Source organism: Triticum urartu, chromosome 7 (genome assembly GCF_003073215.2).
Source record: "Triticum urartu cultivar G1812 chromosome 7, Tu2.1, whole genome shotgun sequence".
Classification (NCBI taxonomy): Eukaryota; Viridiplantae; Streptophyta; class Magnoliopsida; order Poales; family Poaceae; genus Triticum; species Triticum urartu.
The window spans coordinates 446,060,628-446,078,781 of NC_053028.1; the positions used below are offsets into that span (position 1 = coordinate 446,060,628).

The 18,154-nt window shown below is 47.2% G+C and overlaps 1 protein-coding gene across 2 annotated transcripts; it reads right to left on the reverse strand.

Annotated features, from left to right (window-relative positions):
* Nucleotides 1–5,193: 5,193 nt before the first annotated feature.
* Nucleotides 5,194–8,683, reverse strand: LOC125523645 (beta-1,6-galactosyltransferase GALT31A-like). Of its 2 annotated transcripts, XM_048688695.1 has the most exons (11): nt 8,442–8,680; nt 8,243–8,282; nt 8,102–8,160; nt 7,821–8,026; nt 7,681–7,744; nt 7,508–7,586; nt 7,311–7,431; nt 7,142–7,229; nt 6,629–6,754; nt 6,427–6,536; nt 5,194–5,640 (listed from the first exon to the last, which is right to left on the reverse strand). In XM_048688695.1, exons 1-11 carry the CDS (start codon nt 8,549–8,551, stop codon nt 5,486–5,488), a joined length of 1,158 nt encoding a protein of 385 aa, XP_048544652.1. In that variant the 5' UTR covers nt 8,552–8,680; the 3' UTR covers nt 5,194–5,485. The 2 variants fall into 2 exon arrangements, with proteins under 2 accessions (XP_048544652.1, XP_048544651.1); XM_048688694.1 differs by having other exon boundaries at nt 7,142–7,431; nt 8,442–8,683.
* Nucleotides 8,684–18,154: the final 9,471 nt, after the last annotated feature.

Consider the following 18,154-nt stretch of genomic DNA (forward strand, 5'->3'; position numbering starts at 1 on the left):
GCCTAATACCAAACAGACATCGCAGCTAAACCTAAACATCTAAGACCTGAGGTCCCAACCAGGACGCCTGCCGGGTATGGGGCACCTGAAGGAAATATGCCCTAGAGGCAATAATAAAGTTATTATTTATTTCCTTATTTCATGATAAATGTTTATTATTCATGCTAGAATTGTATTAACCAGAAACATAATACATGTGTGAATACATAGACAAACAAAGTGTCACTAGTATGCCTCTACTTGACTAGCCCGTTAATCAAAGATGGTTATGTTTCCTAACCATGAACAATGAGTTGTTATTTGATTAGCGGGATCACATCATTAGGTGAATGATCTGATTGACATGACCCATTCCATTAGCTTAGCACCCGGTCGTTTAGTATGTTGCTATTGCTTTCTTCATGACTTATACATGTTCCTATGACTATGAGATTATGCAACTCCCGTTTGCCGGAGGAACACTTTGTGTGCTACCAAACGTCACAACGTAACTGGGTGATTATAAAGGAGCTCTACAGGTGTCTCCAAAGGTACATGTTGGGTTGGCGTATTTCGAGATTAGGATTTGTCACTCCGATTGTCGAAGAGGTATCTCTGAGCCCTCTCGGTAATGCACATCACTTAAGCCTTGCAAGCATTGCAACTAATGAGTTAGTTGCGGGATGATGTATTACAGAACAAGTAAAGAGACTTGCCGGTAATGAGATTGAACTAGGTATTGGATACCGACGATCGAATCTCGGGCAAGTAACATACCAATGACAAAGGGAACAACGTATGTTCTTATGCGGTCTGACCGATAAAGATCTTCGTAGAATATCTAGGAGCCAATATGGGCATCCAGGTCCCGCTATTGGTTATTGACCGGAGACATGTCTCGGTCATGTCTACATTGTTCTCAAACCGTAGGGTCCGCACGCTTAACGTTACGATGACAGTTATTATGAGTTTATGCATTTTGATGTACCGAAGATTGTTCGGAGTCCCGGATGTGATCATGGACATGACGAGGAGTCTCGAAATGGTCGAGAAATAAAGATTGATATATTGGAAGCCTATGTTTGGATATCGGAAGTGTTCCGGGTGAAATCGGGATTTTACCGGAGTACCGGGAGGTTACCGGAACCCCCGGGAGCTATATGGGCCTTAGTGGGCTTTAGTGGAAAGGAGAAAGGGGCAGCCCAAGGAGGGCTGCGCGCCTCCCCCCTCCCCTAGTCCTATTAGGACAAGGAGAGGTGGCCGGCCCCCCTCTCTCTCTTTCCCCCCTCAAGGAATCCTATTCCAACTAGGATTGGGGGGGGGGGGAATCCTACTCCCAGAGGGAGTAGGACTCTCCTGGCGCGCCCTCCCTTGGCCGGCCAGCCTCCCCCCTCTAGTCCTTTATATACGGAGGCAGGGCACCCCAAAGAACACACAAGTTGATCCTTGAGATCGTTCCTTAGCCGTGTGCGGTGCCCCCTGCCACCATATTCCACCTCGATCATATTGTAGCGGTGCTTAGGCGAAGCGCTGCGACGGTAGAACATCAAGATCGTCACCACGCCGTCGTGCTGACGGAACTCCTCCCCGACGCTTTGCTGGATCGGAGCCCGGGGATCGTCATCGAGCTGTACGTGTGCTAAGAACTCGGAGGTGCTGGAGTAACGGTGCTTGGATCGGTCGGATCGGGAAGACGTACGACTACTTCCTCTATGTTGTGTCAACGCTTCCGCAGTCGGTCTGCGTAGGTACGTAGACAACACTCTCCCCTCTCGTTGCTATGCATCACCATGATCTTGCATGTGCGTAGGAAATTTTTTGAAATTACTGCGTTCCCCAACAGTGGCATCCGAGCCAGGTTTTATGTGTTGATGTTATATGCACGAGTAGAACACAAGTGAGTTGTGGGCGATATAAGTCATACTGCTTACCAGCATGTCACACTTTGGTTCGGCGGTATTGTTGGACGAAGCGGCCCGGACCGACATTACGCGTACGCTTACGCGAGACCGGTTCTCCCGACGTGCTTTGCACATAGGTGGCTTGTGGGTGACAGTTTCTCCAACTTTAGTTGAACCAAGTGTGGCTACGCCTAGTCCTTGCGAAGGTTAAAACAGCACCAACTTGACAAACTATCGTTGTGGTTTTGATGCGTAGGTAAGATTGGTTCTTGCTTAAGCCCGTAGCAGCCACGTAAAACTTGCAACAACAAAGTAGAGGACGTCTAACTTGTTTTTGCAGGGCATGTTGTGATGTGATATGGTCAAAACGTGATGAGATATAAATTTTTGTTGTATGAGATGATCATGTTTTGTTGAAGTTATCGGCAACTGGCAAAAGCCTTATGGTTGTCTCTTTATTGCATAAGATGCAAGCGCCAAATAATTGCTTTACTTTATCGCTATGCGATAGCAATAGTTGCAAGAGCACTAGTTGGCGAGACGACCAGGTGACGACATATTGATATAGATCAAGATGATGGAGATCATGGTGTCATGCCGGTGACGATGGAAATCATGACGATGCTTTGGAGATGGAGATCAAAGGCTCAAGATGATGATGGCCATATCATGTCACATATTTTGATTGCATGTGATGTTTATCTTTTTTATGCATCTTATCTTGCTTTGTTTGACGGTAGCATTATAAGATGATCTCTCACTAATTATCAAGAAGTGTTCTCCCTGAGTATGCACCGTTGACAAAGTTCGTCGTGCCCAGACACCACGTGATGATCGGGTGTGATAAGCTCTACGTCCATCTACAACGGGTGCAAGCCAGTTTTGCACACGCAGAATACTCGGGTTATACTTGGCGAGCCTAGCATATGCAGATATGGCCTCGGAACACGGAGACCGAAAGGTCGAGCATGAATCATATAGTATATATGATCAACATAATGATGTTCACCATTGAAGACTAATCCATTTCACGTGATGATCGGTTATGGTTTAGTTGATTTGGATCACGTGATCACTTAGAAGATTAGAGGGGTGTCTATCTAAGTGGGAGTTCTTAAGTAATATGATTAATTGAACTTTAATTTATCATGAACTTAGTCCTGGTAGTATTAGCATATCTATGTTGTGGATCAATAGCTCGCATTGTTGCTTTCATGTGTTTATTTTGATATGTTCCTAGAGAAAATTGTGTTGAAAGATGTTAGTAGCAAAGATGCGGATTGGATCCGTGATCTGAGGTTTATCCTCATTGCTGCACAGAAGAATTATGTCCTTGATGCACCGCTAGGTGACAGACCTATTGCAGGAGCAGATGCAGACGTTATGAACGTTTGGCTAGCTCAATATGATGACTACTTGATAGTTTAGTGCACCATACTTAACGGCTTAGAATCGGGACTTCAAAGACGTTTTGAACGTCATGGACCATATGAGATGTTCCCAGAGGGAGTAGGACTCTCCTGGCACGCCCTCCCTTGGCCGGCCAGCCTCCCCCCCTCTAGTCCTTTATATACGGAGGCAGGGCACCCCAAAGAACACACAAGTTGATCCTTGAGATCGGTACTTAGCCGTGTGCGGTGCCCCCTGCCACCATATTCCACCTCGATCATATTGTAGCGGTGCTTAGGCGAAGCCCTGCGACGGTAGAACATCAAGATCGTCACCACGCCGTCGTGCTGACGGAACTCCTCCCCGACGCTTTGCTGGATCGGAGCCCGGGGATCGTCATCGAGCTGTACGTGTGCTAAGAACTCGGAGGTGCCGGAGTAACGGTGCTTGGATCGGTCGGATCGGGAAGACGTACGACTACTTCCTCTACGTTGTGTCAACGCTTCCGCAGTCGGTCTGCGTAGGTACGTAGACAGCACTCTCCCCTCTCGTTGCTATGCATCACCATGATCTTGCGTGTGCGTAGGAATTTTTTTGAAATTACTGCGTTCCCCAACAGCACCTACGAGTCCGGCGCACTCCTCAACCAAGACGCCTACCGGGTATGAGGCCGCCGCAGCTACCTGCCACCAATCCATCTTCTGTGTTCTACTGCTGCACCACCTTGCCCGGCCTCTCTGCCATCAACGCCACCACGACGCCTGATAGCGTCACCCTCCTGCGCGAGTCCCATGCCACACATCGGGCGCCGAGTCTCCACTGCGCCACGTCGCCGAGAATCGCCACCATTAATGTGCAGGATGAATGACCGCTCCACCAATTATTCCGTCCACTGGCCCCTCGAGCCCGTGTATACCTCCAACAATGACGCCACAAGAGGGAAGCGACACAATAATGCCGTCGTCATCCGATCTACTGATTTAGGGTTTCCCCCAGAGGTAACAGATAGTGGTCTGGAATTTCTCAACAACGATGCCTTCAACAAGGGAACGACACCGAATAGTGCCGCCATCGCCGGCCTCGGCAGCAGCCGCGAGCAGGTCTTCACCCAGATCTTTTCCAATGGCCTACACCAAGCGTCTTGTGCACGGATCGTCCACCACCGCGGCCGCCGCGTCGCCCATCGTGAGTCCACAGCCGCCGACACATCCTCCGCCGTCCGTGGCCGCCGCCCCAAGATCCAGCCCCTCACTGGCCGCCGGAACGAAGCCACCGAGCCCCATCAAGGGCGGCCAACGGGGGCGGAGAAGCTAGATCCGGCCAAGCCCGGCCAGGATCCGGCCTCTCCCCGCGCTGAAGCCACTCCCGCGGCCCTGCATCTCGCCTGCGCCCGAGGTGACGCAGGCAGCGCATGCGCGCGCAACGCCACAGAGAGGGGAAACGCCCCGCCACCACCTTCCCTAAGCGCGCGCGGACTTCGCCAGCAGCCCCTCCAGCGGCGGCGAAGCGAGGGAGGGGGCAAGGGGGACCTAGCGGCGGCGGCGCTAGGGTTCCCCGTGTCGCCCGGGGGCGACGCGGCTTTGCTCTTCATGATGGAGCCTCATTTTTTTACGGGATGTAGTAAGCTAGAGTTGCTGTTACGCTCTTTTCATACTCTATCTTCGCAGAATTCAGGAACCTATTGGCAAAAAATACCTGTGTCCAAGCCAGGCCCGCATCGTGAACCTATTAGCAAAAACTACGTGTAACAGAGCCAGATCCGCTCTTGTACAAGCCATGTCACATGTTGTCCTTTGCCAAGCCATGCACTCTTCCTGGACAATATGGATTTTCAAATTGTGTAGTCAAGTATATAAATTTGAACCAAAAAATTCAACATTTTTGCATGCATATGCTAGTTTCATCAAAAAGCTGGGTAAAGGTGTTCCGTTTCAGGGATATTGTGTCCATTTAATCATGACAGACACAATTTGCAGAGCTTTCCTGCATTCATCTTCACATATCGGATATCTTACATACACGATGCAAAACCTTCACTATGCAGTAGCTCTGTTCAAATTTTCCCTCCAATTCATGCAAATGGTGTCGGAAGGCAAAAATTTGTAGCTCCAACCCAGACCACGGCACGACAGCTGCTACGTCTGCGTCTAGCCGTCTACTGAATAATTACATGAGTTTACATGGAGCAGCACAAGGATGCCACCACCCCTTGGTTGTCAAGACTCCTGCGCTTGTGGCAGAGCAGCCTCGCGATGTTCCCAGCATTGCCGGTGCACCTCCTCCATTCTCTCTGCTGGATTGCAGACGCCGGAGCAGTTCCAGTCGAAGGATGCCCCACATGGGTTCCCAGCCTGCGCCTTCCATTCGCAGTCTGCATGATCAGAGAAGATGACACATGAAAATGTGCGTCACCTGCCTTATGTTTCCACAATCTGAACAGCAAGCAGAAGTGCTTTGCAATTGCAGCAAATGCCAGGTTGACTGATGTTGGATGGTAGCAAATGCCAGGTAGACTTTGCATCACATTATCACAACACATACCAGGGCTGGCAATGATGGTTGGTGAAGTAAATATATCCCCAGAGTTAGAGATATAAGAACGACGTACTGATGGTCTAAAACAAAATACTGTACTTATGGTCACTCGCCACATCGTACAAAGATAGAGCCATGTGTTGTGTCCATGCCTACTGAAGTGCAAGAGACAAAAGAGTAACTGAGAGAGAAGATAGATCAACACCCACTAGATTTGCGAGCAACAGGCACTCGCCTCTGTCTTATTCTGAGGTCATTCAGGTTAAAAGTAATCAAGTAGTAACCACTAAGTGATGGTAACATTCAGATGAATGAAATACTTATGTGATGTGCCGACATGTTTGGTGTAAAGAGCAACTTCTGGGGAGCTGGGGGACAGAAAGGTGGTAAAGGCAAGTCTTGAATTTATGTGCTAACAAACACTGTAGTTGGTATAAGACAATTGGATCATCTTTTTCTCAGTACAAAATTCAAAATGATTGACTCAACTACTTAGTACTGTAAAGCATATAACTTCCAGGTTAAGCGATGTCGTAATGAGCATGCAATAATTATCTAGATAAAATAGGACAGTATGCTGAAGCAAAATGGAAAATCAACAATAAAGAAGCGAGATGCCAACCTGGAGGAATACCACAACAAAGGCTTCTCTCATCAACATGCTCAACATCCAACCCAATCAACCAAGAACCAAATGATACATCTTCATTTGTATATTTGTGCAAGATATGCCTGAAAATGATGTCAAACAGATATGAGATGAAGCAGTAATGTAATCCATTTTATCAGGCATTGCATATCCACATCAGAAATTTAGGACTCACTTGTTTGCTGATACGTAGGTCGCCAAGTCCCTTGTTATAGCATACAGCTGCCGTGTTGCGTGCCTAAAGTAGTTGTTACCCGCAGTCCCAAACTTCCAATGATCTGGTTCGTAATATTTAGATTCACTGTGAACATTAAGCAGGCATTATCACATTATATTACTCCATGTTTTAGAAGAAATGTCAGTAAAATGAAACCATCTATTTGGGAGCATCTCTAGTAAGACCTGTCCTTGTAGTAATTTGTAAATAAGAGAATGCAAAACTCATTATCTTCATTATCCGATCAGAATAGGAATGAATAATCTGAAAATGAAACAATTGCTTTGCTAGCTCATAACATGACTAACTTCCACTATCGGACGGATGATACTTCTTTCCCCACACTACTCGACAGTTCATATCACAAGTTTGCATTATCATTCAAAAAAAATGGGAGCTCTCGCCTGACACATTTCTCCATATGTTTAGTATTTTAATCAATTGGAGGCAATATGGGTTCTTGAGTATTACTTGTTAGCAATCACAGGTCCGGATTTCATGCAGCCGATGTACACCCGAGGTTTTGACCTATGCCGTGCCAAAATCGATCTGGTAATACCTGTGTTAAGAGAGAAAACCTCAGTGCATGAGAATACCGGCGAAACATTTACCAGCAACAAAGGGTTCTGTGTAGGCATACCGATGTTGACATGAACATCATCGTCAACTTTGACATAGAAATCAGCATCCCACGTGGACAGAGCAGTTGAAAGAAACATCTGAATCTTCAAAGGAAGCCCATCCTGGCCTTCAACGTGATTCTGCAAAGGGCGTCAATATTGATAGTCATTGGTAAGGTAAAAGCTAAAGTAGTTGAAAGTAGTCGACTCAGCATACAAGTCTAAGAATATCATTGTATTCTTTATCTTCTGCATCCATGGCACGCTCCACTTCACTGTCAGGACCAGGGTTTGCACTACGAGATGTAAGCACCAAAACTCAGTAGCGTGTCAAGCAGGAACATTGACTAGTATCTCTTTCCCAGATTTTTAAACTCAGCGATATCATACCTTCGTCCAATAACAAAACGCATGACAATGCCCTTGTCCTTCTCCAGCCTTCGCAAACCCTCACCTAGAGACAGAGCACTGTGAAAACTGGTATGAATGAAACATAAACAATTGGAAGTACCATGTCTTACAGGCTCTACCTTCTGGCATCCACGTCTTCCTGATAGAGTCTCTGCGCCTCCGATTATTGAACGTGGTCATGATACCCATGACGAAAAGCAATCTAGGTCGCATGTTTCCCTGGTCAGCGGCTGAATCACTCGGCGACACGCCTTGGCTCCTCATCTGCGCAGCTCTAGCGGCAGCCAGGCGCATCTCGATGTCCGATATCGTTCTGTCCAACGCGCTGCCAAACAGAAGCAGAATAAGCGAATCCAAACGAGAAGGAAAGATTCATGGCCGCTCAAGGTTCAGACATTACATGACGACTTCGCGGGTTTGTGCTTGGCTCAGCATGGCCCTCGAACGGCCAGAATTCGCCTGCAAAACCGGGCCGGTTGGCAATGCGCAGCCAGATAAACATCAACGGAAGAGAGGGGATTGAATCGGAGCGGCGCATTACCTTGCTTCGGCAGTCGGGTGGCTCGGGGACCGCCCAGTAGCTGCAAAAGTAGAGCAAACGTCACCACCTCCGCTCACGAAATCGACGAGCATTGGAGCAGCTCGGGGCGAGAGGAAGAGATTGGGGGCAGGTAAGGCGCAGAGAGCGAGAAATCCGGGAGAAACAGCGGATTTGGTGGGTGGGGGGGCTGAATGCGAACCGGTTGACGACGCAGACGCCGAGGAGGAAGCAGGCGGCGCAGAGCGCGGCGACGCACCTCGTGGGCACGCGCCCCGGCGGCGCCCGGTGTTGCGGCCTGGACGCGGCCATCGCTTTTGCCCGTGGTCGCCCTCGGATTCCTAGTTCGAACGGGAGGAGAGAGAGGGAAAGCCGTGTGAGAGGGAGAGGGAGAGGGAGAGAGAGAGCGAGCTTTTGCCTTGGTCTGCTCTGCTCACCTGCAATGCAGTGGCGCTCAGTGCTCCGTGGACTCGGCTCATATGCCCCTCCGTGATTTTTGTCTCCTCGAGCTTGCGGAAAGTGTACTGGTTGCTTTCTGTCGAATTATAAGTTTTTTATTTATAGGGGTAAATGTCGATTATTTATTTAAAGGCAATGAGATCCTTTATATTTCGGGTATGTGGTTTTCTATACTTGTTGAAACAACTGAAAAAACTTAAAACACTTTTATATCATATCTCTACCAATATGAGTGGCATGAACTAAATTTTTTTGTAACAACTACAGATGCAACCGCTCATATATATACACACACTTGTCACCTATTAACGCACGCACGTATACCCTACCCCTATTAGCATATCTAAGAGACTCAGCCGACATATCATCTTAAGATTGACGAAGTCGCCGCAGACAGCTTCACAGTCAACGGGAACATCTCTTTCTACTCGAAGCACATCGTTGAAATGACTGAAATAAATCAAGGAAAATGCGACCACCAATGCCAAGTTTAGGACTTCCAACCCTGGTGCATTGGTTTCACCACAAGAAACCTAACCATTTGAGATACACTAAGTTCGCGGCACGAGCTAAGTTTTTTTTTCGAAACGGGCACGAGCTAAGTTGAACTACTCTTGATTTGACTCGTCCTATTTTTTTTACTCAAATAAGAGTATCATATTTTTTAATCAAATGGTCGTGCACAATGAATCCTTACGTACTACTTATATAGTATTTTAACTATATTGTATTATCTCCTGACTATGCCCTAATTTCATTTTGTCACATGTTATTGATGTTTCTGTGTGATATTTCTTCAATGCAAAAATAATGTCATTGATCTTGAGATGTACATGATTTTATATAAACAAATTTTGATTACGTTAAGAAAATATACATGTGGATGTTAAGAAAATGTCCTTGATTCATCTTTCGAGTATGTTAGTTATTTTTTTGTCAATAAAAAAAAGTATGTTAGTAAAATGGGCCCTGCACTGTCACTAGTCACACTTAGAAGCATAAAAGTCACGGGTATTTTTTTCATAGTTTCCAATGCATGACGTTGAATAGGATTCCACTTATAACGCGCTTACAAAATTAGCAAAATGGCACATGTCATTTTTACTTTTGCAAGATTGATACAATGTGTTTTATTCTTACGTGCTCATGCCATATACTTCCACACATATCAGTGCTCAAAGTCTAAATCATGAGTCCTATGTTTTCTCTACGGTATGAGTCCTATGTTTTCTCTACGGTACAATGAAACGAATTGGTAAAAATTGCTATGATTTACAAGATCCAGTATTCTGTTTGTAAAAATGTTCATTGTGCTCGAGACTCTTTACTCGTCTGTCTAAAAATGCTGAAGCTTACAAGCAAAGTAAGAGAAAACCCATAAGCAAGAAAACAATGAGAAACCCCATAAGCCACAATAGTCAAGTACCGTTAGTACGGGTTTTTTTTCCTTTAACTTGAAAGTAGTCCAGTACCCAAGTACCAAGACGTACTCTTCTAACGATCTAAACGAAACACCGAGGAAAGAGATTTCCATCACTCTATCTATGCACCGGGTCCATACGAGGGACAGCAGCATTAATCATCGCAGCAACCCTGCCTCCATTCTGTACGCGTAGCTCGAAACGGTCATGTCCTCTGCCGCGGCGGGTGAAAGCGCGTCGCTGGACCCGGCGCTCCAGGACCGGACCGACGGGCCGCACCGACGAGGCGGCGACGAGCGCCCCCCCCCCCCCCCCCCCCCCCCCCCCGGCCCCGAGGGCAAGGACACCGCCAGGTGTGCCGGCGCCGGCCCGGTGCACGAGGTCCACGGCGGAAGGTTCGTGGGGCAGCCGCTCGCCCCCCGCAAAATGCCGTGGCACGAATCCACGCGGGCCACCGCCGGGCGCACGTCCTTTGGACTCTACAGTAAAGGCACCCTTTTCGGCAGTGGGGGGAGGGGGAGGAATTTGTTTTGCCGGGCCCACCGCCATTGGTTGGTGTTTGTGGCGCAGCTGCGGTTTTGCAGCGGAGCGTACTTGATGACCCTCCTTGTTTAACCGATGGAGGGTGTTTGGATCTAAAGGATTATTTTTAGTCTGATTAAAAATAGTCTTTTTTAAAGGCTAAAGTTTCAAGCATCCCTGACTAAAAAGAGGCTAGGACTAGTTTTGAGGCTAAAAATTTTTAGTCATAAAAAACCTACTAAAATATGTATTAGTCATCTCTCTCCTCATTTAATTCCTCTTCTTTAATACATGCGAGTTTTGAATTGGAGGGTTTGAAAGATAATAAATGCTCAATAGCTTTTTTGCGAGGTAATTACTGTGCTTGGGTAAAGTGAGTAATTACTGTGACAGCGGCATGGAGTACGTGCAGCTTTTAGCACTTTGGTTCTCTCTCTCTCTTCACGCCTGTACGATCGAAACTGCATACTGACACTGGGATACATACAACCGATGTCGATGTGGGGGGTTTTCAGCATAGTCTGTTACAGAAAAGTGGTTCGGCCTCGTGTCATATATTGAATCCCGTGTCGCACGTAAAGTGCACGTTTGAATATTTGTCCCTCCCTCTACGTTCTCAGATGCGGTACTGCTATGGCGGTGTTTGGTTCACCGTAGACGCACATGTGCTAATTGGTACAAAGTCACGCTTGAATCGGTGTAAGTTTATACACCCGGATTTAGTTTACAGGTGTGTTACCTGTCGTAGCATGATTTCCATTTGAAATAAACACAGCGACTCGAGGTCTGTTTCGGTTATGCGGGTATCTAAGAGCTAACCGACAATCCTAGCGAGGCCTAAGACAGAAACATGCTTGGTTTATCTCCATGTATAATGGAATGAATCACAATGACATGCCAACAACGAATGGATTTTCAGTGTCACATGTCGCCCCTTGACAATGCCGCATCACAAGGGCATCAGCACAAGGCGGTAATCACCACGGAAAAGGGCGAAAACTCACACCGGCATACAGGTGCGGGGGGCACGCACCTACCAAGCCCTGTCTGCCCGCTCGGTTGCCTTGCGATTTCTGAAATAGTTGGATTCCGCACGAGGGCACAGTAGGCGCACGATAAGTTTTAAGTTTCAATCGTTGGAACTTATGATTTTTCATCTAAATCTTGCAATTTTCTCGCTCGCTCTTGCAAAGTTTCATAGATAAAATTTTAAGACAATTTTTTTGTTAATCATAGGCACACAAATCATAATTTTATCAGTCGCCCATATTAAGTTTCAACAGCTGAAACTTAACATTTATTTTTAAATCAAAACTCATTCAACATAGATCTTATTTAAAACCCCTTGTCACGAGAAACACGAAATGAAAACATAACTGAATTTGAACTTTTTATTCAAAAGTTACGAAAGTTTAAAAATCAAAAGCCAAAATAAAAAACACGCGCGAGGGACCTGCGTGCCCCCGTAATTGCGTGCCCAGACCCTCTCTGTGATAAAGGGATGATGCATTAACTATGTCAAGAACAACAACTCGGAGCCTCGAACAGCTTCGACTACTCGGCGTCATGTGACAGCGGCGGCAGCTAAGGACCTCAAGAGAGTCGTGAGCTTGATCGTCGTGACTTGCAGCAACGACGACCGTGTTAGTTCCCTTGTGTTTCTGGCCATGGATTCTCTAGTTCTGATGCGAACCAGCTGCCACGGATCTTGTTGGGGCAGGGGATGTGTATGGGAGAGCCTGAACGCGAGCGACTCGCTCGGCCTGACGCCCGGTAACAGTCTTTGAAGTGTTACATGCGTTTGTTTCAAATGGGCTGTAATCAGATCCTACATAATCAAATTACATCACAACTCAAGGTTGATATCATCCATGTCCTTAAATTCTAGAGTTGTGTGGCATCCTCACCCTTATCCTCAACGATCATGTTGTGCATGATCACACAACATGTCATCACTTCCCACACGGTCTTCGAATCCCATTGTTTAGCAGGTCCACGAACAACTACAGAATGTGTCTACAGAACTCTAAATGCCCTCTCAACATCCTTTCTAATTGCTTCCTTATCTCTAGGCAAAGTGAGCTTTTTTGTGGACAACCAGGTTAGAGATGGTGTTGACAAAGATAGCCCACGGAGGATATATACCGTCAACCAGATAATAGTTAATGTTGTACTCATGTTCATTGAGAGTATAGTGGCAAGGAGGAGCTTTTCCTTCAGTCACTGTCGGTGTCAAAACCGGCGGATTTCGGGTAGAGGGTCCCGAACTGTGCGTCTAGGCCGAATGGTAACAGGAGGCAAGGGACACGAAGTTTTACCCAGGTTCGGGCCCTCTTAATGGAGGTAAAACCCTACATCCTGCTTGATTAATATTGATGATATGGGTAGTACAAGAGTAGATCTACCACGAGATCGAAGAGGCTAAACCCTAGAAGCTAGCCTATGGTATGATTGTATGTATATGATCTATCGACTAGCCTGGCCTCGGTTTATATAATGCACCAGAGGCCTAGGATAACAAGAGTCCTAGCCGAATACGCCTGTGGGGAGGAGTCCTTGTCTTGATCGCCAAGTCTTGTGGAATCTTCCTTGTATGCGGCAGCTGTCCGAACTGGCCCATGAGTATACGGCCATGGGGGTCCTCGGCCCAATCTAACAGATCGGGAGATGACGTGGTGAGTACCCCCTAGTCCAGGACACCGTCAGTAGCCCCCTGAACCGGTCTTCAAGTTAGGGACGCTCCTCGATTCTTCCGAACCGTTCTTCATCTTCGGTCGTGGGTCTTGAAAACTGGTTCAACAAATCTTCTCATCCTCGATCTTGAGGATCGCCGAAATGCATTCGACGAGTTTACACGTCGGGTATCCGAGGAGCCCCTTTAAGTTTCCGGCCTTTATCAATGCCTTGTTATTTTTATGCCACACCTCGGGTTTGAAGTCGTTCCCGGGCGGCAGAATGTATCCAAGCTCCAACGCTGGACTATGTATCCGAGCTCCAACGCCGGACTGTATCCGAGGTGTCGTAAATCACCTTGGTTCAAAGAAGTTTGAAGGAGTTTAGCCGAGCTTAATGCCGGAAATGCCCTCTATGGAGCCAGCCACTAGCGCCCGAGCTTTATGCCGGACTGCTTCCGAGGTGGTGCATCACCCCGAATGTGGGCCGATTTTTGTCAATATTTTTGATTGGTGCAATTTATTCTCTGCCGAGATATATAGCCAGTAGCCCTCAAGGTGGGTATCGGTCTAAAACCCGAGATGCACATGAAGGATGCCATAAGACCGCTGATCCCAGTAGCCGCTGAGACTCAAGTTGATTTGCAAAATCGGCCTAAGGATCAAGTCCTAGCTCGGCAGAATACTTCGGGACACTAAAAGCGGCGTGCTCGGTCCTCGAGACTCAGGTTGGGTGCGGCCGACCAACCTGAGGATCAAAATCTCCTCGGAAACTATATTGGACATAAAATTTTCTGCATTGAACCGGCAATGCAGTAGCCCCCGAGACACTGGTCGGGTGGCAACATCAGATCAGGGGATCGATGTGCCCCTTTAATATTTGTAAATAATAAGCCCGAAGCCCAGTAGTCCCCGAGCCTTAATGCGGGCACGGGTGGCCGAATTAAGGATCGATATCCATAGTAAAATCACAAATTATGTGTAATGACTCTATGTATTCAAGTACTTTACGTCATTAATGCTCGGATCCGCATTGTACAAAACTTTTTTGACCGACCATCGGCTTCCACCTCCTCGGCCAGTAGCCGAGGAGTGTTCGTCCTACTTTATAAAGCCTTTATGAGGGCAAAGATTTACGACAAACAAGGCAATCTGGCCACACGGTTTTATAAACAAAGGTACGCAGAGAGATATGTTATATTAATGTTTAACAGAAGAAATGTCTTCCAAAGAAAATAGTCCCGCTATCGGTTCCTTTCTTTGGGTTGTCATGCTAAGCATGATCATGAAACCTCAGCTCGAATGTAAGAGCAAAATATCAAGGATTTAGTTTAGGAGGCCAGTTAATAGCCCCCGGTAGTGTTCGGCGACAGTCGAGGTCAAGCCGTAAACACTTCGGCCAATGTTATGAACGGCCCATCATTTAACATAGTCATCGGATCGCTGACCAGTTTACGCTTATTGTGATAGTCAGTTTTCGGCTTTCTCCACTGAGGTGCTTGACCATGCGAGCTGGAAGCACAATCGCAGTGGTTCTCCCTTTGCACACCTAGCCGAACAAAGCGGAACGTAGGAGGAAAGCACAGGAGCCGGGCAACCCAACTATTGACCGAAGACACAATTCGAAACCGATGCATGTATACCAATATCCGAGAATGTTTTTGCCGAATTCCTAAAGGTGTCCGGCGTTGCACTGCGAGACTAATGCTGGAAAAGCACAAATAGTTTAAAAGTGCCATAGGCTCGAAAAGCCAAAAAACATCAGTAAAAACTTGACATCCGAACAAGATCAAGTGTTCGGTGCCAATCCGAAAATTGGCCTTAGCAAAAGAACTGCTTCTGTCGTGCTTTAACATGATACATCCTATCTCAAGACTTCAAGCGGGTCAGCCTACGGCTTCAACCTCCTATCCCGAGGGCGGAGTACTTCTCATTAGGCCAGTTTAGCAAACTAAACTCTAGCGGCTTTGAGAGAGAAATTAGGCTCCCCGGCTAGTGACCACTCGCTCGTGTCGAAAAAAGGAGTGATAGATAATAATAATAATAAAACTTTGCAATGACTAAGAAGAAGAACACTTACCATAAAACGGCTCATATAAATTTAAGATCCCCCAAGTGACTTGGGTAAAAGAATGATTGCATGTACCCAAGTACTTATATCATATCTATGTTCAACCGAACTTTAAACGCGTCTTAACCGACCGTCGGCTTCTCCCTCTTCGGTCAAGGACCGAAAAGTGTTATGTACTCCATCTGGAGAGAATATCGACGGTGTTTCCAATAACCAAGCAATCAGGCCATAAGGTTGTAACAGACAAAGCGTGCTCAGGGAACTTATGCTATATTACTGCGAAGTGTAAGAAGCATCTTCGAAGAAAATAGTACCCCCACCGATACCTTTCTTCGGTGCTCATTGTTATTATGAGACTTGTGCAATAGATTTTTTGTACTCATGAGTTCCATTGTGTGCCGACCATCATTGAAAACTATAATAGCGCTAGCTTTCGGCTTCACCCAGTCTGAGGTCCGGCTCGGGTGACCCGATCGTGACAATCGCAGAGGTGCTCCCTTTACTCCCTAGCCGAACAATCGGGAACGTATGGGTAAACACAGGAGCGAGGCAACCCAGCTTGCAAATCACTTAAGTCAATATGGTGCATATTGTGGCGTAATACACGAACAAGGAACGAAGCCGTACAAGTATAATCATATGCAAGGGGAAAAGCTTCATGAAGGAAGCCCCCAAATGAATTGGGTATTTGAATTTATGCGTCACAAAGAAAGTCTGGACAAGGAAATTTTTTACAAGCAATTTTTTTCCAAAAAAGTATAATGCTTGGTCGAACCAAACACAAGTTAGAAATTAAAGATTTGAGCATGAAAGCGACTTAGCTGGTTAATGTGTTCGGTATTGATGACGCGGTCTGAGCTTGATGCAGGGCAAGGTTCCATCCCCCAAGCCGGTCCCGAGGTGGCGGAGCGGAGAGCTCGACACGGCGAAGTGGTGACATAGCACGGTCAATGCAGACCGGCAGAGTGACGCCGAAGTCCCCGGATCATTTTCCTGTGCACAAAAAATAGTGCAAACCGGAGATAATAGTAATTATGATAACTAAAAAAATCGTTGCATAATAAATAATTTATGCAAAGTGAGTAATAAAAGAAATATGGCCTGGCGCCAAAGTCAATGTCGATGCAGGGCGTCGGCGTGATGCGGTAAAAGCGTGGCTAAGCCTGAATTCGCATGTCGATCCGAGCTCCGGATGTGGCGTTCGCCGGACTATGTACGGAAACTGACCGAACCACCATGCGACTGTCGTCAATGCGGCCACCATTTGATAGACCTGTGTACATATGATGGACAAACCGGAGTAATAATTACTTGGGAAAAATGAACCCAAACAAGCAAAAAATACCGGGATTAATAGCACCAGGTTTATTTGTTGTATCAATCTGAAGGAAGGTGATTCCCAAAATTGGGACTCGATCCGCACACCCATTGCCTGATGGGCGATAAAACGACGGCATGGCAATGCTGGCAAAGGTTGGCTCGCCGAGGCAAAGCCCTCGGCCCAGCTAACGTGACGGAGCTGGTCGGCTAGTGACGCCGAAGTGTCCAAAGTAGGTTGATGAAGAGATGGCGAAGCCCCCGGTCCAGCCGAGATGTCGAAGTCTCGATGTCAGCCGATGAGTCGAAGTAGGTTGGCGTGATGGACACCAGCTTGAAGAAGCAATAGTGCGGCCCTGCCGATGCAGGTCATGACGTGGTCGATGCCGGCTTGATGAAGCGACCATGCGGTGATGCCGGTATGCCCGCTCCGTGTAATCCGTGGGGCGGCGATGTTGGTGATGATTTATCCTTCGCGATGCCGGACTTTTGTTCGGCTTGCCGAGATGATGATTCGAAGAAGCTGAGCTCGGCTCAACAAAGTGACGACGTGTCTAGCGCAGGTCGGCAACCGTGGAGCAATATTGCCGGACTGGTTTGACACCAGCATGATGTTGAAGATCATGTTCAAAAGATCTTAAAGTTAGTGGGGTGTGTTCGGAAACAAAACACAATACCCCATACAAAACTTCCTTCAAAAGGGATGTCCGAAATCCTGTTCATAAAAAAGACGAACTCGGGTCGGATTCGTTTTCGCGCAGAAAACAGATCCGAAAAATGATTCACTATTCGGAAGGTTCCCGGAGTTTGGACGGTCGGATCGAGCTGAAATTTTGAGAGGTGGTAGATATAGGAATTTCGCAGCCGATCAACGGTTGGATCTTTCAAAGGACGTCCGAGCTAGAAGCTGGACACCACGCCCTAAACTCGTCCAGATTCCCGTCCAGATTTGACAGGGCTCCGGTATATCATAGATTGCCAGAGATTCCTCCATCGGAACTCGACGAAATTTTCCAGGGTTGTTGTAGATTCGATTACGCACAATTCCACCAAAGCGATCGTTAAAGCAACACTCGAGGAGACGGTGGCGGCGGATACGCGTTCGCTGTCCGGATAAACAGCACGGTCGCCCGAGGGCAATGTTGACGATGAGCCCCCGAGCTCCATGGATGATTCCTCCATGATCTTGATAGAGATCGGAGTTGGTGTTGATGAAGGCCGTCGTCCGAACATGGTGATTCGAACACGGGGCGCGGTTCTTGGTCGAACCAAGGTGACCAGTTGAGCTGGTGACGAAGATGCCGAAGTCGCAGTTGTGCAGGCGAGCCATCGATCCTTTTGTCGATCACACAGCGGAACTCTCAATGAAAGCACCAATGTCGGTGTCAAAACCGGCGGATCTCGGGTAGGGGGTCCCGAACTATGCGTTTAGGCCGGATGGTAACAGGAGGAA

What these genes read in the sequence shown, in the direction of transcription:
- LOC125523645 (XM_048688694.1), bottom strand. Translation starts at nt 8,551, where the DNA reads ATGGCCGCGTCCAGGCCGCAACACCGGGCGCCGCCGGGGCGCGTGCCC. An exon ending in ACAATGATATTCTTAGACTT is followed by an intron (nt 7,432 to 7,507) that starts GTATGCTGAGTC and finishes CGCCCTTTGCAG; the next exon opens with AATCACGTTGAAGGCCAGGA. An exon ending in GGACCTGTGATTGCTAACAA is followed by an intron (nt 6,755 to 7,141) that starts GTAATACTCAAG and finishes TAATGTTCACAG; the next exon opens with TGAATCTAAATATTACGAAC.